General features: G+C 41.6%; 1 protein-coding gene across 14 annotated transcripts in view; it reads right to left on the bottom strand.

Moving 5' to 3' along the window:
- SYNE2 (spectrin repeat containing nuclear envelope protein 2) overlaps positions 1-27,297 on the bottom strand; it is a 330,781-nt gene that overhangs the window by 50,862 nt on the left and 252,622 nt on the right. For all 14 annotated transcript variants that reach the window (XM_004738910.3, XM_004738907.3, XM_045070315.1 and 11 more), the window contains 16 exons: positions 25,913-26,045; positions 24,325-24,507; positions 23,760-23,906; positions 22,327-22,503; positions 20,642-20,797; positions 19,116-19,268; positions 13,561-13,731; positions 12,985-13,115; positions 10,157-10,361; positions 8,439-8,618; positions 7,596-7,724; positions 6,189-6,343; positions 5,933-6,077; positions 4,695-4,789; positions 3,263-3,497; positions 250-444 (listed from right to left, as the gene is read on the bottom strand). In XM_004738910.3, coding sequence (XP_004738967.1) covers positions 250-444; positions 3,263-3,497; positions 4,695-4,789; positions 5,933-6,077; positions 6,189-6,343; positions 7,596-7,724; positions 8,439-8,618; positions 10,157-10,361; positions 12,985-13,115; positions 13,561-13,731; positions 19,116-19,268; positions 20,642-20,797; positions 22,327-22,503; positions 23,760-23,906; positions 24,325-24,507; positions 25,913-26,045 — 2,590 coding nt within the window. The remainder of the gene's footprint in view (positions 1-249; positions 445-3,262; positions 3,498-4,694; positions 4,790-5,932; positions 6,078-6,188; positions 6,344-7,595; positions 7,725-8,438; positions 8,619-10,156; positions 10,362-12,984; positions 13,116-13,560; positions 13,732-19,115; positions 19,269-20,641; positions 20,798-22,326; positions 22,504-23,759; positions 23,907-24,324; positions 24,508-25,912; positions 26,046-27,297) is intronic.

The raw sequence follows: 27,297 nt of genomic DNA, 5'->3' as shown, positions 1-27,297 counted from the left end.
AGCAGATATAAAATAGAACCTCTACTGAGGTTCTGAGCTTTTTCAATGATCTATTATTGAAAAATTATTATTTTTATTTTTTACATTTATTATTATTTTACATTAACTGGCATGATTCATGGATTAGCAGGGCTCAAGGTCCCTTAGAAAACCTACTGTGATTTCCTAAAATCATGCCCACTTTTGCACAGCAAATAAAAACTCTACGTGCTGCATTTGAATATCCTGAAGAGTAAATGGTGAGTTTACCTCCACATTGCTCTGCAACTGTTTAATCAGCTCTTCTACGTGGAGCTTAGTGTCCTTCCAGGTGTCCCCAAGTTGACTGATTTTCTTGTCAATCATCTCTTTAGTCTCCAGGCTAGTTGTGTTCCGTAACTTTTCCCCAGCTTCTAAGGTTAGTTCAAAGGTGGTTTGCCGTCTCTGAAAATGAATTTCTTTACTCTAAAGAGAAAAAAAAAGTGATTTTCCTTAAACCTCTGATATGATCCAAACGGGACTGTATGCATTCCCTTCCAAGCTTTTCCTACTAATAAATGTTACGTTAGATATAAATTAGGCAAATCTGATTAGAATGTGTTCACACATACACACACACACACATTTAAGGCTAACGTTTTACACTACTATATAGTACACCAATAATGCATTCTTAAATAATTTTCAATAGTTGTTAAGAGATAACATTCTTAGTTTAACAATCAGAAGCATAGAGAAATAAAAAATATACTGCAAGGATTAAGAGCCTCTAAGATAAATGGATCTGAAAGTATTAAGAAAATAAGTGGGGCATCAGACCTGAAATTAAGAGCATATATCCATTACCACTGTATGAGTCAGGTTATCCTAACCCACAAAAACAGAATGTGCACACAGTGCTGAACAGATATAAAAGGAGAGAACAAATGAAAAAAGGCAAAATATAGAAAATATACACTTAAGCTTATTATGGGCACATAAACATAAGCATCAATATATGCGTTAAAGGGACAGCTTTAAAACAGTCCATTTAAATATCACGCTGACTCTTCTTTAAATGGACTGAAACTATGTACTTACACTACAAAAATGTAGTAAAAGGTTTTAAACTGACTCCTACTTCCAAAAACGTTTGGTTTCAGGAGGAAAAAAAATTTAGTTTTTTTTCCTATTCTAGATATGATTTCCTTCACCTTCAAATTTCTCAAGGGAGACATAATTGTGGGCATTTTCCAAAATGGAAACAGAGCATTGATTTGCAAAGGTTATTTCTGAGAATACTTGCTATAACCCGATGCAAAGGAGAAAAGCAGACTGTACTCTCAGGAACAGACAAAAAAGAGAAAATGCAACTCAATGAATATACAGGCACTCCACACTTGTCTTTCCAGCATCCGCAATGCTTGACATAGCCAAATAAATGGAATCCATTAGCCATTTTAAGCTTCTGAAAAGATCTGCTTTTCCTCTAGTCTTCCCTGACTTGGTCAACAGCACACTATTCACCAAAATGCTCAAGCTAAAACCCTACAGCCATCTTGATTTAGGTTTTTATTTCCGGGCCACAGTTACATCATTAGCAAGTCTACCGCCATACCACCCTGAACACAACCTATCTCATCTGATCTTGGAAGATAAGCAGGGTAGGGATGGTCAGTACTTGCATGGGAAACATATCCTTTTTTATCTTTACTATGATCATCCTTTTCTTATCCATTGTCACAACTATCCAAGACTTCAGAAAAGGCCTCCTAACTGGTTATGGCCAACTCTATTTTTCACAAAATGCCTGCAACAATATTCCCAGTCCAGCGTGCTAGTTTAGAACCTTGCCACTCCCATCAAGCAATGGTGTCTTTGCCGCCTCTGCATTGATTCTGTGTGAGCACATGTGATGGCCTTGATTAACAGAGGATGGCAGAAGTGACTTCTGTGACTAGGTCTAGAAGGTGATTCAGCTTCTCCCATGTATCTTTGAAGCCATTGAGCTGCCATGTAAAAGTCTGGCTACCAGAAAGCCTCCATGTGGGGGCCCCCTCTTGCGAATGAAACTCTTCAAAGGATTCCTGTTACAGCAGGACTGTAACTGGGCTACCATACTTCAAAGTGCTCCCCCCTGCCCCACTCTCAAAGTCACTCCCTCCCAGGGCTGCCTCACTGGCCGTGTTCCACTCACACTAGCCTTCCTTCTGTTCTTCTGCCTTGTGAAGCTTGGTCCCATCTTGGGCACTTTGAGTAAGACATCGCTTTTGTCTGAAAGGCTCTTTCCCCAGATTTTTGCATAGACGGCTCCCTCTCCTCTGTCAGGTTCCAGTTTAAATGTCGTGTTCCTGGAGATCACCCAACTGAAAGGAGCCACCCGGCCCCTCCATTACCGGTCCTGTTTTAATTTTCTACATATGCCTTATTGCCATCTGGTATTTTTTTGTTTATGGATTTGTCTGATTTCCCTGACCAATCAGACGAATTAGCATTTCCTTGTTTACTGATTTGACTGCATCCCGAGAGCCAGGCTCTTTTCTTTGTCCACACTGACTTGGCACAGAGCAGGTACTCAACTGATACTTGGTGACCAGAAAAATGAATGGGGACAGCACAGGATTTCAGAAGGGCAGTGTTTCTTTTAGCCATGTCTCTGCAGTGAGGAGTGGTTCTATAGCTAAATGGAACATGTTTTGGAGACGGCCAACTAACTACTATAAACCGAGGCGCATTGAACAGCCCTCAGATTGAAAACTCTGTTGCATAAGAGCACACTCATCTGGACGAGCACTGAGTGATACATGGAATTGCTGAATCACTATATTGTACACCTGAAACCAATATAACACTGTATGTTAACTGCATTGGAATTAAAATAAAAAAGATAAAAGAAAAAAAAAAAAACTTGGTTGCCTACATGAATTTGCCCTTCCAGAATAAGCAGGAGCGTCCTTATAAATTACAGCTCTGGTGGTCAAGTGATTCACCAGGCCATACCTTAGAAGCTTGGGTGGCGTGAATCTGTCATCTCAAACTTCTCTCACCCTACCCCACCCCTTCTCTATCCCATCCCTCCCCCCACAGCCCAAGAAAGCCTCACTATTTCAGGATGAACAGAGAAGATTGGGTTTCTGACACCACCAGGCTGGGGACAAGGCTGGAGAGGGTCATGGTGACCCGACTGGTCTTCCCACATGCAGAGAGTACACATGAACCACAACTGAAAACCTGAGGTGGAGGGAACATTTTCCAAACAGCGACCACCCTCCAAGTCCTCACATCACGACTGCGCATGTACTACCTTCAGCTCACGGATCAGCCTTCTGGTTTGGTGGAGGCTGTGACAGTCCTGACCCTTCAAGGCCGACAGCAGGTGGCAGGTATCGTTCAGGAAGCGCAGCAAGTCCTCTGCGGCGGTGGTGAAGTACCGCCATTGCCCCACCAGCCCATCGATGTCACTCTTCCTCTGCCGGATGCGCTGGGCAGCGCTCTGCCACCGGTCCTTCAGTTTGGTGAACTTTGAAATAAATTCCGGTCTTGAGAAAAACAAATGGTCAGATAATTCGGACATCAGCACACAGGAAAAAAAAATCACTCCTGACACATAACAGGAACTCATGTTCGTGGTTTATGTGCACAATTTATGTGGGGGAAAAAACCCTTAAAATCTGAGTACATTTATTTTAAATGTGTTGGGAAACTCAGGCAAGGGCAGCAAAAAGACATTTAGCAGGAGATATTTGCGGAAGTCTTGGTATTTTTCCAGCATGCACAATTGCATCCCTTAAACTTATGCTGTTTTAACTTACATTACGCCAGAAGCTGTATGGAAAAGAGAGTATCAGACCAATGGGAAATGATGAACAGGGACTGTGCAACGTTACCCATTACCTGAGGGTTGTACTTGACAAAATTTCAGCAATAAGGAATATGCTTTCCGCAACTCCTCACCTAGTTCTTTTCCAGATAAATAACACCCACCACATGATAAATAAGGCCTTCTATTTATTATAGGAAAAGTCAAGTTTTGCTGCACCAATCTAATCAGAACTAGTTTATTGTCCTGGAACAAGAATCTAGCCTGAATTTATAACTTCAGAGCTATGAAGAAATGCACTTTATATTTCTTAGTTATGTTCAAAGGAAAAATCAGAGGTCTACAGTATCAATGGGAAGGAAAAGCAGTAGCGGTCATCAGTTAGATAAGCACCGAAGAGAGCTCGCCCACTGCGTGTAACCGCTGTGTGAGCAGGTTCAGCTGAGAGGCTCCGCTCAGCCTGACCCACGCCAATGCCATATATGTAGCACAGAGAGAAATCCCTTCTCTGACAACTCTGATAACTCTGTGACACAGCTACCTGCTGGGAAGAGCAGCACCTTAAGAATTCCTTTTTAAATAGCAAAATGTCATGAGGCTACAGGCAGAGAGGAAAACACTACAGAACAATCCTTTGGGGGTAAAAACTTCATTAATGATACTTGGTGAGTGGGTATTTGCAAAGTACTCATCTACTGTTGCTAATGCCACCCCCCTATCGTACACACAAGTGTGACTGACCTTTCGATGGCCACACAGCAAGTCCCCATCCGAATAGGAGACTGGCCCCATGATGGGCTATCAACCAACATGGCTGCCAGTTACTGATGTGGTCGAGACCCACATGGTGGAAGGCCAGCTCCCACTGTGTGACCCTCCACACCCGCACAACCATCATAAGCCCCAGATGGCTTACCTCTTCTCTATTTCTGTTGTGTCCAAGAGTTGCAAGCACTGGGTGACATAAGAATCAGCAACTGTCTGGTTTATAGAAACTTCAGCTTCTAACATCTGTATGGGAGTGAAAATAGAAGGTATCAGCTAATAGATTTCTTCTTAAGAAACCTGGAACTTGTATGTCCCATTAAAATCTAAGCTCCTATAGGACATGTGAGTTGAAGATTCATTTTCAAATTATTGGAGCCTCACTGCAAAAAATGCTCGGCCATCATATCCACAGGTGTGTGGATACAATCTCAGAAGCAAATAGGCCAAATAATAATGACATCTAATGCCCATTTATTGGGCATTCAACACTAGTTAGGCACTGTGTAAAACATGCATGTCTCCCTAATTCCTCAATCTTTAGAGGTAGGTACTATTTTTTAGAGATTTTATTTATTTGAAAGAGTGAGCAAGTGAGAGTGGCTATGAGAAGGAATGGAACAGAGAAGAGAGAGAAGCAGACTCCCTGCTGAGCAGGGAGCCTGAAGTGGGGCTCTACCTCAGGACCCTGGGATCATGACCTGAGCCAAAGGCAGATGCTTAACCTACCGAGCCACCCAGGTGCTCCAGACTAAGTACTATTACCATACCCATCTAAAGACGAGGCAACTAAGATGTAAAGAGGTTTGGTAATTTAATCAAGATTATTCAGGGTGTTTTGGTTCAATGAACTTCATTTTCACTGGAGGGCATTAATGTAACAAGCAGACTTAAATCAGTTACATTAAAAATTACAGTGACCTAATCATACATACTTTCAAAATGCAGTATCTGCCTATAACCACTAAGGGTACTTCCAAATGTCCATCAGCCCATGCATGGGGAAATTCCCCTGTCCAATCGTTAATGCTCCAATTGCAATTCTACTAGGTGCTTCAATATTTTAGAGAATTATTCAGTGCAAATGCAGAGATGAAGCTGCAGTATTTCAGCCTGGTCTTGGTATGTTTGCATTCTATGGGAGCCAAGTTGTGCTAAAGCTTCCACCTACTGCAGAAAATCTAGGAGTTCTCTCATTAACAAAGTGGAGCAGTAAAAATGTTGAAACTTATGAAATGTGTGAGAATTTTACAATCAACTGACCAATGAATCTGCCACAAGACCGACCTTCGGTATCCAAGGGTTGACAGATTTAAAATAAAATACAGTATCTTTTCCCAACTCCTGCCCAGGGTGAGGGCACAAAGTAGCGGGAGAGCAAAGATTTACCTCGTATGTTTTCTGCTGTTCCAGAAGAGCTGGGAGGCTGTCGGCAACATTCACCTCGAGTGTCTCTTCTATCTTCTCCAAAAGTTGGACCCATTTTTCGCAGCAATAAAGGAACTTTTTATTCAAGCCAGTTCCCTGCAACTCACTGCAAAGGTTTATGAACAAACAAGAGTCATAAAACAATGTCATTCCTGAGCTTAAGCTGGTCACTGCAGCTTTTCACGGAAACAGAACGGTAGGGACAGGATGCTCTGACCTGCAGTGTTCCAGCGCCGTGGCCGTGGCCCGAATCCACTGCCGGTTCATGTTCTGTAACGTCTTTACGGCTATGTCACTAACTGGGAGCTTGAGGCTTACTTCATTCAAATGCTCAACAGCAAGTGACTGGGCCGTCAGTGCCAGCACGTGGTTCTATTAAAAAAAAATTACATTTCAGGTTTCTGGAGGTCAATAAGCGACCCAGATGATGAAAAGACCTCAGAGATCCTGCAGACCACCCTTATCTCAACCATGAGGGAAAAACGGGGGGCCTAGATAGGTAAATGACTGGCCCACAGTCAAACAACCAGCTAATGGGAGAGCTGGTGAACCCTGATCTCCCAATCCTGCGGCTTTTCTAGAACAAGTGCACGTGTGGTCAGCACCTGAATGCCCCAGGAAATAGAAAATCATGTCAGATTATGTTTTTAAAAAAGATGGAAATTAGGGTTTTTTTTTTTAAAGGACTCATTTAGGACCTTCAAAAGTCCCATGTAGTCTGCCAAGAACTTGACCTTCAACAGATCATGTAGTTTACCCACAAAAAAATAACCCCGGTAAAGCATGGTACTTTATAAAACATCCGTATTTTGATAGGACATGAAATCACAAGAATGCAAACTCAGCAAAATGTTATTTTTAAAATATTCCAGGGACAGCATCTAGGTCAATGATATGTTAAGCAAGCATCCTTCACGATATCCATGATATCATTACAGAACTCTGCCACAGTAATCCAGGCCAGGGTCAGCAAACTTTTTCTGTAAAGGGCTACATCATAAATTTTGCAGCTTTTATGGGCCATTTGATCTCTGTTATAACAAGTCAGCTCTGCCCCTGCAGCATGAAAGCTCCCAAAGAGAATTAATAAATGGAGGGGCATGACTGTGTACCAGTAACTCTTTATATGATCAGGTGGGAGACAGGGTCTGGACAGTGGGCCACAGTTAGCTGACTCTTGATCTAGGTTATGGATATCGGTCCTTAGGCGTCTGTAGGATCCAGAATTCTTTAATTTATGCTACTTACACTAAACTTATTAGTTTAATAAAGAAATAAAAACTACAAAATTCATTTATAGGCTACTTTACTTTTGATCTTCAACTAACCAGAGAAATTCAATTAATCACAACAGCCAGTTCCTAGATTATTCTAGTTCACTGAAGTTAATTAGTAAAGATGTCAAAACTTTTTAAATCTACTAAATTTACCATGGCATATTACTAAAATAGATCTCTGTGTTGTCATACTCTTCTAGGCCTTAGGGCAAATAAAGCCAAGAATGAACGGCATATAAACGACCGTGCTCCAGTGACGATACAAACAAATTCTCTAACTCAACAGTCACTAGCCTTTTACCTTATGATGAGTCTAAGCCCTAAGGAAACAGAAATATTGGCAATACCAGGAATAAGTCAAGGTTTTCCTCCTTTTCTTGATGGTAGAGTTTATCCAAATTCTCTTCTTCACGCATGATGAGACCTTTTAAAGATTCTAAGCGGTCCCCAAAATCCTTGAACTGTGACAGAACAAACTAGAACAAGAGAAGTTTTCATTAGAAACCATTTTCATGTGCATATGTAACAGAATTATGCACAGTCTTGGAAGCGGATAGAAGCTCAAGGTGCTTTCAACCCCCAGCAGCTCATTGTTATCTTGACTACTCAGAGATGAATATTCAGAAGACTCCTTGTTTTCCCTCCTGCATTCATGCCTCTGGCAAAGCTCCGAACCTTCAGGGATGACTGGATCACCTGCTTGGGGCGGTCTAGAGAGGACGGTTCATGAGTCCTCTGCTCCCTCAGTCTTGCTAGTTAAATTTTCTCTTCCTGTTGATACTGACATGTGATACTGGAGCTCTGGGGCCTTCTGTTCTTTCTGACAGCTCGTGCACTAAAGGTTTTTCCAGAAATGAATAAAGAGTATAACGGATGGTTAAGCTTTAAGCAGCTATTTCCATGACTCAAGGACCCCCTTTGGAGATCCAAATAATTATGCGATCTGAACAGTGTAAGGAATCTAATAGCTCATTTCTTCAACTAACACGTTCAATGAAGAACAGAGGTTTGCACATGACCTGCTCATTGCCCAATGTGATTGAACGGTCATCGGAGGGCATCTTGATTCTGTAGTTTCCCTGAGGGGCCTTCCATACAGCACTAAAAACTATTACTTCGCAAGATATGAGGGATTGAGGGTAGCTTGCCAATGCCCAAGATTACAACTTGAATGGAAATATGAGATGAACCTCAAATTCATTAGCCTTCACCAGCAGCATCTTTTCCAAGTAAGCAGCCCTCTGGAGGGAATACAGTTGTGCAGAGCGGGGCACGTGGGTGCCGGACTCTGGGAGCTGCGGAAGTCGATCAAGGAGAGTGGAATTCTGGAGAAAGGCTTCTTTTGTCTCCTGTACATCATGCTGCAGTTCCTGGAGGAGAAATAGTGGACAGAAAACACTTCTACCTCCAATCGTAACACAAATTCCCATGCTCACTACTCTGTCAACATCTAGGAGAATTTCTGCCCTAAAATTGTGGGTGTGGCTCTTTGTTAGTGTTTATGTTTTGGATAGTGTTTATTTTAATTTTTTTTTTAAAGATTTTATTTATTTGACAGAGTGAGATCACAAGCAGGCAGAGAGGGGGAAGCAGGCTCCCTGCCGAGCAGAGAGCACGATGAGGGGCTCGGGGCTTGATAGCAGGACCCTGGGATCATGACCTGAGGTGAAGGCAGAAGCTTAACCCACTGAGCCACCCAGGCACCCCAACAGCGTTTATTTTAAAGAACTGAAAAAACCAAGCTTTCATTATATGAGGTGCATCAGTGGTGCTCTTCAGAAATATGTCAGTTTAGAGATCAACAGAGTCTGGGCCTTCCAGTGTAAAGACTGGAGACCACCCGGGTAGATTCCTCTGTTTTATGTTTCTAATCATCGAACACTTCAGGGATCTGCTTTAAGGCTATTTTATGAATCAGTGCAACTCTATCCTGTGTTTGAGATTTTATGACATAAATGGGCTCATTTGCAGAGACTATAGAATCTCATTAATCAAGCTGATTTTAGGGCTACTCTATAAATACAGCGTATGTGAAATCTGTTTAAACAACAGATCAGGTAGAAGTTAATCTGAAATACAGATATTTGTTGGATTGTCTAAGTTGATTAACACTTTTTGATTTGACCCTTAGTATCAGAAGATACACACAATGCATCTGGTCACCCAGTTTAAAACTACAGAGTGGAGTGCCTGGGTGGCTCAGTGGGTTGGGCCGCTGCCTTCAGCTCGGGTCATGATCTCAGGGTCCTGGGATCGAGTCCCATATTGGGCTCTCTGCTTAGCGGGGAGCCTGCTTCCCTCTCTCTCTCTGCCTGCCTCTCCATCTACTTGTGATTTCTCTCTGTCAAACAAATGAATAAAATATTTAAAAAAAAACAAAAACAAAAACAAAAAACTACAGAGTATTCACTTTCTGGGCATTCATCATTCTAACAGGATAAAATTATACAACTTTTAAATATAGTCTAAAAATCATTAGAAATGATTAGAAACCCACAGAAATGCCATATTAATGTGGCATGAATCCATGATTATTTCTAAAGCAAGACCATAGATGTTTATGTGAGTGTAGATGATCATACTCAGTTGAGATACTTTTGCCTTTGTTGGAGACCTGGTATGAGGCTTTTGCTTTGGAGATTTACCTGTCAGACTGAAAGGGGAAACCTGAAATGAGATGCTGTCAAGTGCTCTTGACCTGCTTAACCCGCTGCCTAGACCTCACCTCTGAGCAGCCACCTGTCTCTCCTAACCCTGCAACACCCAGGCTCATTCGTGTCCTATATGGACTGCTCATGAACCTGTCCTGACCCACTTCTTTGTCTCTGTGGTCTGTCTAGTCCCTGGGTCACGGCCCTATCTGTTGGGCTGTCTTGGCCTTGGTTTTCCCAATGGGCTTTGCATCCACCTTTACATCCTGCAGGGCTGGGGTCAGGATGTCAGCCAGGTTGTTTCCAGACATGTTGATGTTTTCAAGCTCTTGGTACTTTGCTTCTTGCTGCTCCAGCCTCACTGTGGCTTCCGTGTGAGCACTGTTATATGCCTTCCAGAGCTGGAGCAGGCTCTGGGCCTTCTGCAACTGGTCTGCAATGTCTTGGTTTACCTGGGTCCACCTGTCAAAACAACATGAACAAGGGGACGCTCAGACCACCCGTCCCATTGCAGCAAAAGCACAGTGCACACATTCTGCCGACAGGTAAATAAAATAGCAGATAGGCTGATGAGACATAAATGACATTTTTATTAATGTATCACCATTATATAAACAGAAGTTCCAAATCAGGACATTTCATCAACTTTCTAATTCTCAACAAAAACTACCAAATTTGTGACTGGCAAGATCTATCGGATCATGAATATCTGTTAGGCAAAGATAGAAAACGTGCTGAACTGCAGGCCTGATGAAACCTTCTCCACATGGGAGGGTCTCCTGGTTTAGAGATGGGGGGGGGTCATTAAGTAGGCCTTATTTAAATTGTGCTTATGCCAACCTTATTTTATTTTATTTTTGAAGATTTTATTTATTTGTCAGAGAGAATGAAAGAGAGAGAGAGAAATCACAAGCAGGAGTAGGGCAGAGGGAGAAGCAGGCTCCACACTGAGCAGGGAGCCTGATGTGGGCCTTAATCCCAGGACCCAGGGATCACGACCTGAGCCAAAGGCAGATGCTTAACCAACTGAGCTACCCACGCGTCCCCAAATTTATTTTCTAATTACAAAAGCAACATGTCCCTTATGTAACAGCAGGAATAATGGAAATCATTTTTACTCCACATACAGACTGTAGTACCTTTCCTATATGACTTAAAATTTTCCCTGTTATTAATAAAAAATAAGGAAGTCTTATTTGAAATGGCCATATATAGTAGTCTTTAAATGGTCTGGTTTTTGTTTAATTACCAAATTTGAGATTAATGCGGATACTGAAGTAATTTTCAATTTTTACTTTCAAATCTAATGCTCACATACAACTTTGTTCAAAAGGCCATTTTTTGTTATTTCAAGACACTGGCCTTAAACTAGATTTCTGAGAGAATTACTCTAGTCAAGGAATAAAAATATGTAAATATTTTTAAGGTTATAGGTATATATATGGTCAAACTAGCTTTCTGGAAGCATTGTAATATTTACATTTTTACCTGAAGAACATGAAAATGCTTGTTTCAGAATATCCTTAACCCTGCTAAACAGATGGAAAAGGAAAAATGGCACAACTGCTTCATTTTTATGGATTTCAAAAATCTTAGCGAAACAGTGTGTGTGTGTGTGTGTTTTTTTTTTAAAGATTTTATTTTATTTATTTGCGAGAGATCGAGTGAGCATAAGCACGGGGAACACGACAGAGGGAGAACGCAGGCTCCCTGCTGAACAGGAAGCCCAATGTGGGGCTTAATCCCAGGACCTCAGGATCTGACCTAAGCAGAAGGGAGACACTTAACCAGCTGAGCCACCCAGGAATCCCAGAATAGATTTTTTTTTATAAAAAGATTATTTACTTATTTATTTGAGAGAAAGAGCACGAGAGGGGACATGTCAGAGGGAGAAAAAGACTCCCCGCCAAGCAGGGAGCCCAATGTGGGACTCAATCCCAGGACTCCAGGACCATGACCCAAGCCAAAGGTAGTCGCCCAACCAACTGAGCCACCCAGGTGCCCCAGAATAGTTTTCTCTTAACAATATTTTTTCCCAATTATAAATACAACATACCCTCCTTATAAAATAAAAACAAAACCCCACAAAACATGTATGTTTCAATCTATCCCTACGTCTGTATCTAGCTTATCTACCTATCTTTCTACCTACATACTAGCCTACCTATCTATAAAGAGAAGGTAACAAAACCACCTGACAGCTCATTAATGTACAGATAATAATCATGAACACTTTGGTGCTATTTTCTGCAACCTTTTCCAACAAGCCTTCTGGTGCATTCTTGTGCCAACAATGTAACAAGTGGCAACAGCTGAATCTGTTTATAGCAAACCGCACTGCCCTGTTTCGAGGGCGGCCCCGATACCAGAAGTGGCATCAGATCCGTGTCTAGGTGCCTCCTTTCTCTCCCTCCTTCCCTTCTCCCAGTAAAGACTGGATCGTGAGTTGAGGATGCCACTGCGGGGTAGATAAATTGGACGCCCCCAATTTATCAACACTTGTTGAGAGTAGATTTCCAGAGATGCTGACTCTGCGTGGAGGAAGGATAGAGAAAGGCACGGAGGGTAGCTCGCATGTCTTTGTCATCAGAGCAAATGATCTTTAGGCCAAATTTCATGTCCTACTGAGCAAAAATAAAAGCCTTGCAATGAACTAGGGCCACATTCCTTAGAAGGAACTTTCTACCGTAAGCAGTTCATCAAAGAATTCTTTCCAACCTCATAAATCATCTCCCTGAGGAGCAGTAACATCCCCTTTACTCCATCTTACGTTTCTAGTGAAACAGACTGTCCATCTAAGTACCCCGTAAGCCTGTCTCTGCCCAGGATTTTGGTGTCCCTGAGACTCCCCCTAGGCTGCTAGTCTGTGCCCTCTGAGAGTGGAGACCCTGGCTACAAGGTAAGAAACAGCCTTCCCCAAATCAAATCTTACATAACTAGACGCTTCAGAGCAGAAACCAGAATTGCACAAACCCAGTTATCTCCAACGACTACGAGGACTTCACAAAGCCGCTGTAACGTCATTCACCCCACCACAGGGAGATAAAGATACCTGCTGTTATTCAAACAGGATCTTAAAGCATACCTGGCATGCGTGCTCTGACATTTCTCTTCCATTATCTCGGCAACCGAGGGGCAGCGGTCCTTGAGCTTCCCAACCACCTCCTGCAGTTTCACCCAACGTCCTTCACTGCCCTCGGCTTCGTCTTGAAGAGACTGAGAGGAGAGAGTAGAAATGTTCCTTTCAGAACGGCCTGGCCACGTCCAAAGGAGGCAGCGGCTTTCCAACATGTACTGCCACATCACAGTAACACGAACACTCAAACTTTAACAGGACTGGGGGAAATGATTAGAAATGTGAAGAAGAAAACAACCGAAAGGCATTCTTTCATTTAAGAAAAGAACTTTAAAAAGGACACTAACAGACACACACTCCAACAATGACGAAAAAGCCCAGGTATCCTTTTACGAAGTTTCACTCATCGGGCTCATGGAACTCATTTTGGAATTCCCTGTTATGCTTTTGATGCTGCTTTTTAAGAGACTGTTGTGTGCTTCTCTGTGGACAGCACCAAGGCCACTGTGTCCATTTCCGGGCTTGACTCCACTGGAGATTTTCTGCCAACAGTGGACGCACTGGGCCAAGATGTGGTTAATTTACCTGAAGGCTCTCCACCTGGCATCTTAAGGCTTCTAATGACAAAACCACAGGCTTGCTATGCTCCATGCAGTACCAGAATCGGATTGTCATCATCGTCACCTCCTCATACAGTTTATCACAAACCTTCCACTGCTGTAAAACAGACTGCATGGAGGTCTTGAGCTCATTGACCTGTATGAGAAGTGGAAACATTTAGGAAATCATTGAGAAGAGGCTCTCTCATCATCTTCTCCCTTCTAAGGATTCTTTTTTTTTTTTTAAAGATTGTATTTATTTATCAGAGGGGGGGGGGAGAGCGAGCACAGGCAGACAGAATGGCAGGCAGAGGCAGAGGGAGAAGCAGGCTCTCCACTGAGCAAGGAGCCCGATGTGGGACTCGATCCCAGGATGCCGGGATCATGACCTGAGCCGAAGGCAGCTGCTTAACCAACTGAGCCACCCAGGCGTCCCACCCTTCTAAGGATTCTACCATGGGATCCAAATTAGGCATCTCAGTTGGAGGGCACTGGGTGAATGTCCGTGATTAACCCAGATGGGAAGGGTAGGTTAATGAACTAAAAATATCAGAGAGGACTAAGTTTTAAAACAGGTGAATGGGAAAGAGCCCTAAGGCCAGAAGGATCAGCAGAGATAAAGCTCAGCCCAGCAGAAGACAGCCCAGGGAATGAACAACAGGTGGGGAATCAGGATCTGTGAGCATACATGTCCGTGACAACCTGAGCTTTCTGATCTCGGACAAGTTACTTAACCCTTGAACTCATTTCCCTACTCACAAAACAGATAAAATAAATAAAAACACAAATAACACAGTGTCTGTGAAAGTGTTCTGAAAATTGTAAAGCATTGTAAGTATAAAATGTTTTCTGTTGGCCAGCACTGAGTCACTGTAAGTTGGAGAGGCACATGCTCGGTCAAAATGGTACGCAAGGACCAAGCAGGAGGAAATGCAATGGCGGGCTTATTTTATCCTTTAGTATGTTGGATAACTGTAGGAGGCTGAAGCATGTCAACGATCTCAGATACAACTGAGAATATGTATGTATATTTATTTCTATATGTTGCATAAAGAACATTTACAGCTCAACAATAAAAAAAGCAAATAACCAAAGAATTAAATTGGGCAAAGGATTGAACAGATACCTCTCGAAAGAACATCCACAGTCATTAGAGAAATAGAAATCAAAACAAAAATGAGATGTCATTTCACATCCACTAAGATGGCTATAATCCAAGTTGGACAATAACCAGTGTTGGCGAGAGTGTGGAAAAACTAGAACTCTAATATATTGCTGGTAGAAACATAAAATGGTACAGCATCTGTAGAAAAATATTTGTCAATTCCTCAAAAAGTTAAGTACAGAGTTATCATATGACCCACTAATTCCACTCTTAGGTTTATTCCCCAGAGAAATGGAAATGTATGTTCATACAAAACCTGTACCCAAATGTTCATAGCAGCATGATTCATGAAAAGTCAAAACCACCCAAATGTCCATCAATGGATAAACTAAGCGTGCTATATCCATACAATGGAACATTATTCACCCATAAAGTTCTGACACAGACTATAATACTGATGTTGAAAACATGCCAGGTGAAGGAAGACAGAGAAGACCGTATGTTGTATGATTCCACATGCACAAACTGTCCAGAATAGGCACATACATAGACAAAGTAGTTAGTGTTTCTAGGGACTAAGGGAAGGGAGGAATGCAGAGAAATGGGGGTTTCTTTTTGCATCGACAAAAATGTCCTGGAATTTCACAGTACTAATGGTTTGTCTACCTCTGTCCATACACTAAAAACCACTGAACTGTACACTCAAAAGGGTGGTTTTATGGTATTTGAATTATATCTCAATTTAAAATAAGGATCTGAGTAGAAATTGAGTGTGATCACGATGTTGGCCCAACTGGGCAGCTTCATTTGTGACGTGATGTCAATTTTAGATGTAACCACCCAGTCTGCCCTCAGGCCTCTGTTCTCTGCTTCACATCTACGTGGAGGACACAAAGCGATGTTGACAGGCAGGCTTCCTCAAACCCTGCCCCAAACAGGGACAGATAAAGAACCACCTGGGATGCTAAAATATCAGTCTCACAACTGGCAACTGTGTAGGCGGAATGTCTTTACAAGGGGTCAAAGGCTCAGGAAAAGAATCCATCATTAAGAAGGAACAAAAGATAGTAAGGAAACAAAGGAGGTAGGAAGCGAACTCCCTACAGAAGCTACAGACTTCTCTGCATGGCAGGGATGAGTCAGATAAAAGGCTTCCTCCAGGCACATGGCTACACAAGGCACCGCCAGGGTCCAGGCCACAGAGGCCTTCCTGGCTTCTACATACCAAGTTGGTACATCTACTGGTCCACTTAAGGGCAACCCTCAGACTATTACAGCTTCATGGAAAAGAAATGGCACATGTGGTTTGAGGGAAAGATAAAAAGACCATGAAGCAAAATTCACTACACCAGAAACAAGGAGGAACATTTTCAGAATGCTAAAAGTAGAATCAGCCAGTAGGGCAGCAGAGACATTGCTAAAATCTAGTATGATCACCCCTATTTTACAGACCAGGAAATTGAGCCATAGAGAGGTTAAGTACCTGCCCTGGGAAACAGATAAAAATCTGGCAGCCCCATTTTCTATTCAGAGAGAGAATCAAAGCCCTTGCTCTTAAAGATGGGGCTCTACTGACTTTGGAATACTTATGAATGGATGGTCTAGGTTTTGTATTTTCTGCATTAAAAAACAAAACAAAACAAAAAAAAACTTTGGGGCACTTGGCTGGCTCAGTCAGTAGAGCATGCAACTCTGATCTCAGAGGTCATGAGTTCAAGCCCCACATTAGGTAGAGAGATATACTTTAAAAAATAAATTAATAAGAAAAATAGCACTGAGGGGTGCCTGGCTCAGTGGGTTAAGCCTCTGCCTTCAACTCAGGTCATGATCTTAGGGTCCTGGGACTGAGCCCTGCATTGGGCTCTCTGCTCAGCAGGGAGCCTGCTTCGCCCACCCCTTGCCTGTCTCTCTGCCTGCTTGTGATCTCTGTCAAATAAATACATAAAATCTTAAAAAAAAAAAGATGTAGCATTGAGATATAACTTACATTCCATATGACTCCCCTATTTAAAGTATACAATCACCATCATCAGTTTTAGAACATCACCCCAAAAAGAAAACCCACCCAATCGGCAGCCTCTCCTCATTCTTCGCCAACTCTTCCACAGCCATAATCTAGCTTTGCTCCCTAGAGAAATACAATACATAGTCTTCGGTGACTGCCTCCTTTCACTTAGCATGTTTTCCAGGCCATCAATGTAGTCACTGTCAGTACTTCATTCCCTTTTATGGCTGAGTAATATCTCATTGCATGGATATACCATTTATTTATCCATTCGTAAGTCGAGGGACACTTGGATTGTGTCTACTTCTTAGCTATTATGAATCATTCTGCGAGGAACATTCATGCGTAAGTTTTTGGTGTAGACATTTGTTCTCATTTCTCTTGGGTAGACAGTTGGGAGTAAAGTTGCTGAGTCATACAGTAAGTCTATGTTTAAGCATTTTAGGACCTGCCAGGCTTTCTCTAAAGCAGCTGCTCCCTCCTGCATTCACCAGCAGGATGGGTTTCAATGCCTCCATACCCTTGCTAACATTTGTTTGTCTGCCTTATTATTACCACGACTGAGGGGGGTGTAAAGCAGTGTTTCATTGTGGCTTTGCTTTGCATTTCCTTGATTAATAATATTGAGCACCTTTTCAGGTACTTATTGGCCATTCATATATTCTTTAGGGAAATAGCTATTCAGATCACTCACTCATGTTTTCCCTTCGGTCATGTGTCCTTTCTATATTGTAGATTCAAGCCCCTAACCATGCAAATATTTTCTTCTATTTTGTGGTGTGTCACTTCACTTTGGTGATGGTGTCCTTTCAAACACAAAAGTGTTTAGTGTTGATGAAGTCCACCTTATTTTTTCTTTCATTGTTTATGCTACTGGTGTTATACCCAAGAAACTATCGCCTAATCTACTGACGCAGATTTAGACCCAGGTTTTCTTCTAAGAGTTTTATAGTTTCAGCTCTTGTACCTTTGATCGATTTAATTTTTATACAAGGTATGAAGGTATAGGTCTAACTTCATTCTTTTGAATGTGGATATACAGCTCTCCTAGAACCATATTTTGAAAAGACTATCTCCCTACCCTGGAACTGTCTTGATATCCTTGTCTAAGAATTAGTTGACTGTAATTTGAGGGTTTATTTCTGGACTCTTAGTTCTAGTCCATTTATCTATACATCTATCTTCTATGGTTAGTACCATCTGCATGTTTTTTTAACTTGCATTATCTCAATCTTTTTTACCCTACATTTTTATTATAATCCACTGTGTTGTGATGATCTGTTCAAGTATGTTTCCTCCAGGGAGCTCTTTGTGTGGGATACATTTATTTTCTTGTTTATCTTTGTACTGTTGGCAGTGAGCCCAGTGCCTCACAGAAGATACATTTAACAAATGACTCACACAAGGTGTGTTAAGCTCATCTCTGTTTTCCTGCCTGAGTTCTAAGGGAGAAAGGAGGTTGAGGGTCAACTATGAGTTTCAGTCATAAAGGCTATTCCCAATTCCCTCTTGGAGCAAATGGTCAAAAGTAGCTTTTAGAAGACAACAAATAAATCCACAATAAGGACCTCTGGGAAGTATGGACACACCTATACAATTGGCTAATATTTATAGTTTTTCTCTCCATTTGTGGGGAACCATGAAAGTTGTAATATACACTGATGCCTGTCTTTGCTCTTTTGGTGCTCTAACTCCTAGAAGGGGTAAATGCAGACTTTAACATGTCTTCCATGGTTCCTGGGTGGCTCAGTTGGTGAAGGGTCTGCCTTCAGCTCAGGTTACCATCCCAGGATCCTGGGATGGAGTCCCACAGGGTGGTGGCCCTGCTCAGCAGGGAGTCTGCTCCTCTCTCTCCCTTTGCCCCTCCCTGGCTTGTGCTCTCTTGCTTACTCTCTCTCAAATGAATAAAAAGTATTTTAAAAAAATAAGACCTGTTTCATAAAACGATGAGGCATTTTTTACACGCTTCCTCTTCAACACATGCTGTGCTTCTCCCCACCTCTGAAGTTCTCCATATGCTGACCACACTTCTGACTTAATAGAGGCTACAGGAGACAGGATCACTCCCTCCCTGAGGCACCTCCCTGGACATGCTTTTTCTTAGCAGCTCCTGTGTATGTGGCCAGGAAATAGTGCCAGATGCTTGTTGGGTTGGGGAGTGGAGACATCTTTGTCTGTGAGTACATTAGACAAAACAAAGATAACCAAATGAATTTCTAGCTTGCCAATGGTGTTGGAACTGGTGGCTCTACCTCTAATTATCCAGGGCAAAAACAATGGGATTTAAAATGCTTTTCTCTACTTGCGTATTTCTCTGAGCAACTCCTCAGTTTTTATTTAGCATGGCATGAGTTTCTGTAATTAAACAAAAACCAAAAAAGACGAAAGAATACATGAAGAGGAACAGTATATTTCAAATGAGTTCTAGTACCTGGTTGATAACACTGCTCCTTTTTTGAAATAACCCATCAATCCTGGATGTTGTGTCTTCCAACAGTGGCACTGTCCCACTCTCCAAAGTCAGGTAACTTTGTCTCAACTCATCCAGGGCTTTGGATTTAACTGCAAGTTGATTTTCTATATCCTGGAAGGGTGAGAGGGGAAAGTTTTCAATGCACAATATCAGAGAACAATAAGGTGTAAGAGACAGGAAGAGTGCCCTTCTCTAGTAAAAACGCCATTAGAGTACATAATTAAATAACATCACACCTAAACACATTTTAATCAACATACACTGAATTTCTGCAACTATTACAGTATGAGTTTTTATAATAATTTCAATCATTACATAGATCTAGATTTCAGAAGAGTCTAGGGAATAAGTGGTTATCATCATGGTATAGTAGGAAGAGCCCAGGAGACCCAGTCCCCATTCTGTGCCTGCCGGTATTGGTCATCTGAGTAGACCTTAAGTCATCAAACCTCCAGGCCTCCATTTTTCTCATCTGGAAAACAGTGAGGACACCCCACGCCGTGGGTAGTTTAGAACTCAAGTGAAACCATGGTGGCCTGTGGCGGATGGTGTAGCACAGACCTGTGGAGTGTCGGCTACTGGATCTGAGGTGGCTGAAGGAATTCTAAATGGAAATGGCTAGTGGCTCCTTAGAAACAGGACAGGACCACTTGCAAGACCTCTTCTAATGAGCTCTGCTGCTCCCCTAGCATGCCCCGTATTGTTCTAGAACCTTCTCAGTAGAAATGGGTGTGAGCTGACCTCCAGCCCCAACAGGGAGTCGTGTCATGCCCTCACGCAGCAGCTGCAGAGGCAGCATCCCCTGTGCCGGCTATAGTGACAGGGACAGCCGGAGTGTTCTCAGTATGGAGGGACAAAATCCGGGCAGTACTCAAGGAAGATTAACCAACACTTGGGTGAGGGCATCTCAGAGACCAAGTGACCTGGCAAATGACAACAAAGCAAAACAAAGGGCACGGCCAAGAGCTATAAGCTCAAGTGTGATTTAGACAGTGGTTCCCAGGGTCAAGTGGTCCTGTCAGAACACATTACAGAGCAGGTAAAAGAAAATCACTTTCTTCTAAAGAAACAGAATGAAACGCTAAAAATAATGGAAACCTTAAGAGTAATTCTGTAAATACTGAGTAAGTTAATAAAAATTACACACACACACACACACACACACACACACACACAAATTGGAAAACATCAAATCAAAATGTCCTCTGAACACTTTCTTTTAGGAGTAACATTCAAGACTTAGGAACAACGATAATGGAAAATACCATCTTCTGCCTGTCATGAAAAAAAAATAGCAGTGTGCAATTTTGTAAAACCCATGGAAGACTATTTTATGTAACAAAGGAAGTACCTGGGGATTTGGAGAAGATCTTCAGAAGTACAGCCGCTTACCCTGGTCCTTGGGGCAGAAGCAGCGACTGAACCACACGACCACATAACCAGCCCGGCCACGCCGTGTGGACAGGAGCCACGTGCCTTCTCACCTGACAGTCCAGGAGTGTCTTCTGCACTGAGATCACACTTGCAGGTTTTTGTAAAGTTTTTAGTCTCTCCTCTTGGGCCTCTATCCAGTTGTTCAAAATCTGTATTTTGTTTTCATTCTCAGTGATACTTTCCAAAAGTTGTTCTAAATGTTGTATCTGTAAGTTACAAGAAAATGAAAAATTTAAACCACATACTTTAAAATGTAAATGTCATGACAGTTATTTTTAATTAAATAATTTTGTTTCTTTTCAGATTCCTCATATTTAGCATAAGATTTCCCAAAAACCTGTGGAATAATGACTCATAAATTAGGAAACAGAATTAAAATGCCCTCTGGCATTTGAAAGGAAAGCCAGCCTAAGCAACTTGACAGTTTTGGAATTCCACAATACCTGTACAAAATAAAAATTGTGTTCGTAACATGCAGTATTTTTTCATTGCACTATCTACTGATATACTTAAAAAAACTTTCTTTCCCTAGACACTCTTCATTAGAGTGGCTTAAAAATTAAGTCAGTATCAAAAATATCACAAATAATCACTTCAATAAAATAATGACTTTTTAGCACCTGTGATTCTTCTCATTTCTATGCTCACAATTTTTATTAGGTTATAGTCACAAGATATATAAAGTTTTATGTTCCTTTTCCAATATGTCATAGGCCCACGCTCAGCTGGCTATGACATATGCCTTTTATTAATTTAAAAGGCTGCCCAACGTTTTATCAAATGGACACAATATAATCTGATTATTCCTGTATACTTGGAAATTAAGGCATTTTACATTTTTCACCAGTATAAATAATGCTGAACCCTTTGTGTGCATATTTTACCCTTTTTTGAAGGGCTAGCCACTTAAGATAAATGTGTAAGAGGTGGCATGGCTAGGTAAAGAAATAAGATGATTATTATTCCAGTTCTTGAAATTTTCTAAATGCTTTTCAAAAGGGTATGTAAGCCATTATCTGCATATGAATAGGATAGCTTTGGGCTTTTATCTTACTAAATTTTTCTAATTTAATAAATGTATGTTACATAATGTTTACTCTGAATGCCTGTTAATTGAAGTTGTAATCTTTCCATGTTGATTTGCTAATTATAAATTTTCTCTTTTGTGAACTGTCTGTTCATGTTCTTTGTCCATTCATGCACTTGAATCTTAATTGTATAAATCCATTTGTATGTATTCTCTACAAATAAAGAAATCAACCAACTGCTACTATCAATTATATATAAATACTGAATATTCCTCCAAGAATAAGGTTTTCTTAATATTTTTCAGAGTCATGGAATGAAAGTCTACCACAAGGCCACGTACATTTTTCTTTTTTCATAATCTTTTCAAAGCTGTCATAGCTTTGCCATTTTTGAACATTTACTTTCACAGAAAATGTCAAAATCTCCAACCATTGAGTAGTCTCACATAATACTTGACCTCTTTTTAAAATTTCTCCTCTTCAGATGCCCAACTCAATTTCCCACTAATAAACCTCAAAGAAATAAGAACTTCATAGGCTCCTAGAGGCACCAACAAAGAATGTCAGAACACAGGCTTCATAAAAGGGCTATCTGGAGGGGATTATTAGACTTCCCTTGTGAGTTAACCGTGAGTATCTTTTTAAATTTTTCAGAAAGCGGTATGTTGCAAAGGCCAAATCACACAAACTGTGACACGTGAGCACACCTTTCTATTTAGCGTTCCGTGTACCCGCTGCCATTGGCGATTCATCTCTCCCAGGTGCTCTGCAAACTCTGTTCTCTCGTAGCGTTTACTCTCTACATCACACGTGCTTAGCTGAAGTAATGACTGGTTGACAAAGTCAATGATCCACTGTTTATAGTCCATTTCCATTCTGAACTCCTAAAATAAACAAACAAAATTAAACCACCAAAACCTGAACTGAAGTAATTGAACAGGATCCTCCCTCTGGGGCACTCTAGGGAGCCCCAATCTCCCATTTGTTCCCCTAGGGGCACCCTTCTGGAGTTCTGTCCAACCCTTCCCCGAATCCCACCGAATGTCCACTTTGAGCGGAGAGTGTCTTGGAGAATTCCATGTGCCGAGGAGGCAGCAGGGAGAAAGCCATGTGGTATGTGCAACTTTGTTAGAGCCTATACTACAGAAGTGCGGACCCTCTAAAGATGCTACCACTCATTGAAGTGAGGATGTGTTAGCACAGAAAGATAAAACCCTTGCTAACATCACGCTTCATGACTAAGGAATTCATCCTCCATCTACCAGAGGCTCAATCCACCAGCCTGTGAGGGCTCTGAAGGCAATGACCAGAGTCTTCATTCATCTCCTGTGTTCCTAGTGGCGGGCCTGCCTGGCACACAGTAAATGCTTGTGTGTGGCCTGTTCAATGTTAGTTCCATCTACATGAAACCAAACATCACGGAGAAGGCTGCCTTCATGTCTATTTATTGAAGGAAATCAACTTTTCCTTATGTATTCTCTTACGCAAAGAACAATTACTTAATATTCACTGGATGCCAGGTATCGGGCTAGGCGAGCTATTTCAGGGAGGTGAAGGATGGCCCCTGCTCTCCAGAAGCTAAGGCAAGGTGGAGAGACAGACAAGTCACCCAATAATTACAGCACCGTGGAGACACCTAATCCCTGAAAGTCCAGTCATCTGGCAGGGAAGTCAGGAGCAGATTTCCAAGTACGGTGACACCTGAGCAGACTCCAGAAAGGTGACGGAGAGCATTTCTATGGCTAGACGTGGGGCACGAAAATTCCAGCCCGAAGGACTAGTGCACACAGAAGCACGAGTGGGAAGAACGCCAGACACGGCAGGTTCTTTCGCTTCCGGCAGTGTCTAGGGTCTTAGCGGGGAATGAAGAAAGAGGAGGCTGGAGAGGTCGAGAGGGGCCAGAGCTAGTTACAAGCCTGCATTCTGCCCTGTGGTGACGGGAGCCACCACAGGAAACCGGCGGCAGAAGAGCAAGTAGGCTAACATCTGCCTCGAATCACCCACCAACCACCCCATTCCTCGCTGCTACAGTGAGTTTTTTGAAATCCCGTCCTAAGTGTCTCTTTGTTCTGTCTTTCCCTTCCGACTGACTTGCCTTCTTATTTAATGAAAAGGCTTCTGGCTCTTTTTGTTTAATTACCTTGTACTTCTGAAGCAGATTTTTCACTTGAGGTGCGGAACTCAGCGAGCGCTCTGAGTCTTCACCCACGATGTGACGCTCTACATTGTTCATCCAGCTGATCATTTCTGTGATTGCTTCGCGAGATGGCAATTTCTCCATCTGAAGCTGCAAGGACAAAGCGATTTCCATTTAATTACCCGCCGTTGACAAAAATGAATCAGGGCATCCACTGAAGAGGCTATCTGGTTTGATAAAAGGTCCCGCTCCACAATTAGGCAGGTGACTCACAAAAACAAACCCAGCATTCAGGCTCAGAAAAAGCGACCCCAAAACAATGATGATGACCTTCACATGAAGGAACACAGCGATGCAGATAAACTGGGAAATAAAGTAATTAAGCCTGATTTCTCTGTTAAGAAAGATCCCACTGGGGGATAGGCCAGTAATTAAGACCTATATTCAGTGGAGCCAGTGGAAAAATAGGTGGTGTCAATGAAAATTATTGAGTCAGAGCAATAATTTTAAAGGAGTTGGGAGCTAACAAGTGAACGCTAATTCGAACGCTGCGTCTTTGAACACCTACCTGATGAAGTTTCTCTTGAATATCTGGAAGTTGTGTTACGAGCGTGGTCCACTTCTGTTCCAGCTGTGCTAAAGCAGCTCTCAGTGTGGCTGTATCGGCTTCTTTTAGGTGGAGAAGTTGGCTCCCTGTACTTACAACCACAGCCTTCAAGGACGACTTGTTGTCGAGTTCCTTTGAGAACTCCTGGAGGAAATGTTTCCAACATCGAGAAATGTTTAGAATTTGAAAACAGCAAAGAATAACAAAGAGTCAGAATACCCAGTTTGAGTCCAAAGCAAAATCACTGAACTCAATTCACATCACAGACGTTTGCATGTTTATCTATACGTGTGTGTGTGTGTGTACGCAAAAGCATGTGTGCACATATGCCCTCATAAGCACACACACACACACACACACACACATGCACACACACACATTTTTCCTACTAAGTGTCAGGCACTGTTCCAGACATTAGACAGATGGATGACAGGGAACAAAAGAGATCAAATTCCTGCTCCTTGAGTGACTTAATATTTAAAAACAAAAAAACAAAAAAACACTTCAACTTTAAAAGGAACGGCACACAAAGTTCACATGAGATGAACTAAATGCAAGTAGTTTTTAACGAAAAATATCTGAAATCTTTGTCTTCACAGGTGTTTTCAAGTATATTTTAAAATATTTACATTTTAATACCAAGGTGAGAGATCACTGCTACAAAATATGAAATTGGAGAAGAGAGAAAAGAATATGGGAAGGAAAAACTTGTATTACAAAAGTAATGCTTTCTTTAAAAAAAATCTCAAAATCATAGAACATTTTAGTAGAAGTATCAGTTCTGTGTATGACAATTTAAAACCATGTATTTATTAATTTTAACATTTATGAGTTAATAATTCTGTTAAGTTTTTTTGGGGGGGGGGATGCAGGGAGTTATTTCCTGCCTGTATACAGCATGCCCCATGCCAGAGGAAGTTTTAAATTCATACGTATTTTGTAGGGTCAATTAAAAATCTTTATCGGGGCGCCTGGGGGCTCAGTTGGTTAAGCGACTGCCTTTGGCTCAGGTCATGATCCTGGAGTCCTGGGATGGAGTCCCACTTCGGGCTCCCTTCTTGGCAGGGAGTCTGCTTCTCCCTTTGACCCTCCCCCTTTTCATGCTCTCTCTCTCTTAATCTCTAATAAATAAATAAAATCTTAAAAAAAAAATCTACTTTATCATTTTAAATACATAAATGGCCAACGTAAACAAATAGCTCTAAGTACGAAGAATGCTATTAGCCCAAGTCTTATCCTTTATCCACAAATGATTATGGAGACCATCACTATCAACCCTGGCCATTTCCCCTTGATAGCTCTTTCTGACAATAATTATCTGAGCAGGGGCGCCTGGGTAGCTCAGTGCGCTAAAGCCCCTGCCTTCGGCTCAGGTCATGATCCCAGGGTCCTAGATCGAGCCCTGCATCAGGCTCTCTGCTCAGCTGGGAGCCTGCATCCCCCTCTCTCTCTGCCTGCCTCTCTGCGTATTTGTGATCTCTGTCTGTCAAATAAATAAATAAAATCTAAAAAAAAAAAAATTATCTGAGCATATTTGATTACAACTTACAAAAAACTTGTTTATGTTGCTTCTAATTGTATCCAAGTCTTGAGACACATTGAGGGATTGTTCTTTCCAGTAATTCAGAGTTTGCTGAGAAGATTCCAACCACTTGGTTAACTGATCCGAATCTCTGTTATAACTAACAGGAGCAAAGTGAGAGAGAAAGAAAATTTAGAAATGTTCTCTTATGGTGGATATGCATCATTGTCCTATTTTCTTCCTCATTTTACTGTATGTTTTCCTGTGCCAATCAGCTCTATTCTTCAGAAAATCATGTTTTTAAGGATTACACCTTGTTATACCCCATCCCCCAAATCTAATGCTCCTGGCACCTTCTATGACTGATGACTAATCTATAACAAAATGGGCATTTTTAGAGTCTAAGACATTTTCTTATTACAGCTATGCAAAAATAAACCCATGGGTAAGGACAGCAATTACTTTTATTCATTAAATGTTCTCGACAGATTTGTTTATAGTAAAACTATAATCAGCATTTGTGTAAGTTATATAATAAAGTGTTCTTGGCTCCATACCAACTTATTTATTGGAGGTGAAGGAAAATATCCAAGCAAAATGCTTCTCCTCTTGTTAAGTTTTAAACTTTAAACGCTTTAAACTTTTTTTTTTTAAATTAACATATAATGTATTTGTTTCAGGGGTACAGGTCTGTGATTCATCAGTCTTTCACAATTCACAACACTCCCCAAAGCACACACCCTCCCCGGTGCCCATCCCCCACCCCATCTCTTCCACCCCTGCCCCTCCAGCAACTCTCAGTTTGTTCCCTGAGATTAAGAGTCTCTAATGGACTGTCTCCCTCTCTGGTTTCATCTTGTTTCCTTTTTCCCTCCCTAACCCTATGATCCTCTGTCTTCTTTCTCAAATTCCTCATACCAGGGAGATCATATGATAATTGTCTTTCTCTGAGGGACTCATTTTGCTCAGCACAATAGCCTCTAGTTCTATCCACATCCTTGAAAATGGCAAAATTTCATTTTTGATGGCTGCATGATACTCGTGTGTGTGTGTGCGCGCGCGTGTGTAAATATACACCACATCTTCTTTATCCATTCATCTGTTGTCGGACATCTAGTAAGCTTTAAACTAACTAGGTTAAGATAGTTCCCTGTGAGTCAGAGATGAGGAGATTCAAATGTTTTACGTTCTTTACCCTCCTCAAGGAGTTCAAGGTTAGGTCCGCCAAACAAAATTCTCCGAAGAATTCTGAAGACTTTTTGAAACTTTTCTATTAGCTGAAGTTAGTATTTTTTAATTTAAGAACTTTGGGAGGCGAATAGGGGAGAGGGACATGGTATAAAGGCAACGTGTATAACTTTAGAACATAATTCCTAGTTTTCACAGAGCTGATTACATATTATCCTGAGTCT

Source organism: Mustela putorius, unplaced genomic scaffold, assembly GCF_011764305.1.
Source record: "Mustela putorius furo isolate JIRA1106 unplaced genomic scaffold, ASM1176430v1.1 tig00000129_pilon_pilon_pilon, whole genome shotgun sequence".
Taxonomy (NCBI): Eukaryota; Metazoa; Chordata; class Mammalia; order Carnivora; family Mustelidae; genus Mustela; species Mustela putorius.
The sequence above is the reverse complement of the archived record's forward strand: the minus strand, read 5'-3'. Positions and strand labels throughout refer to the sequence as shown.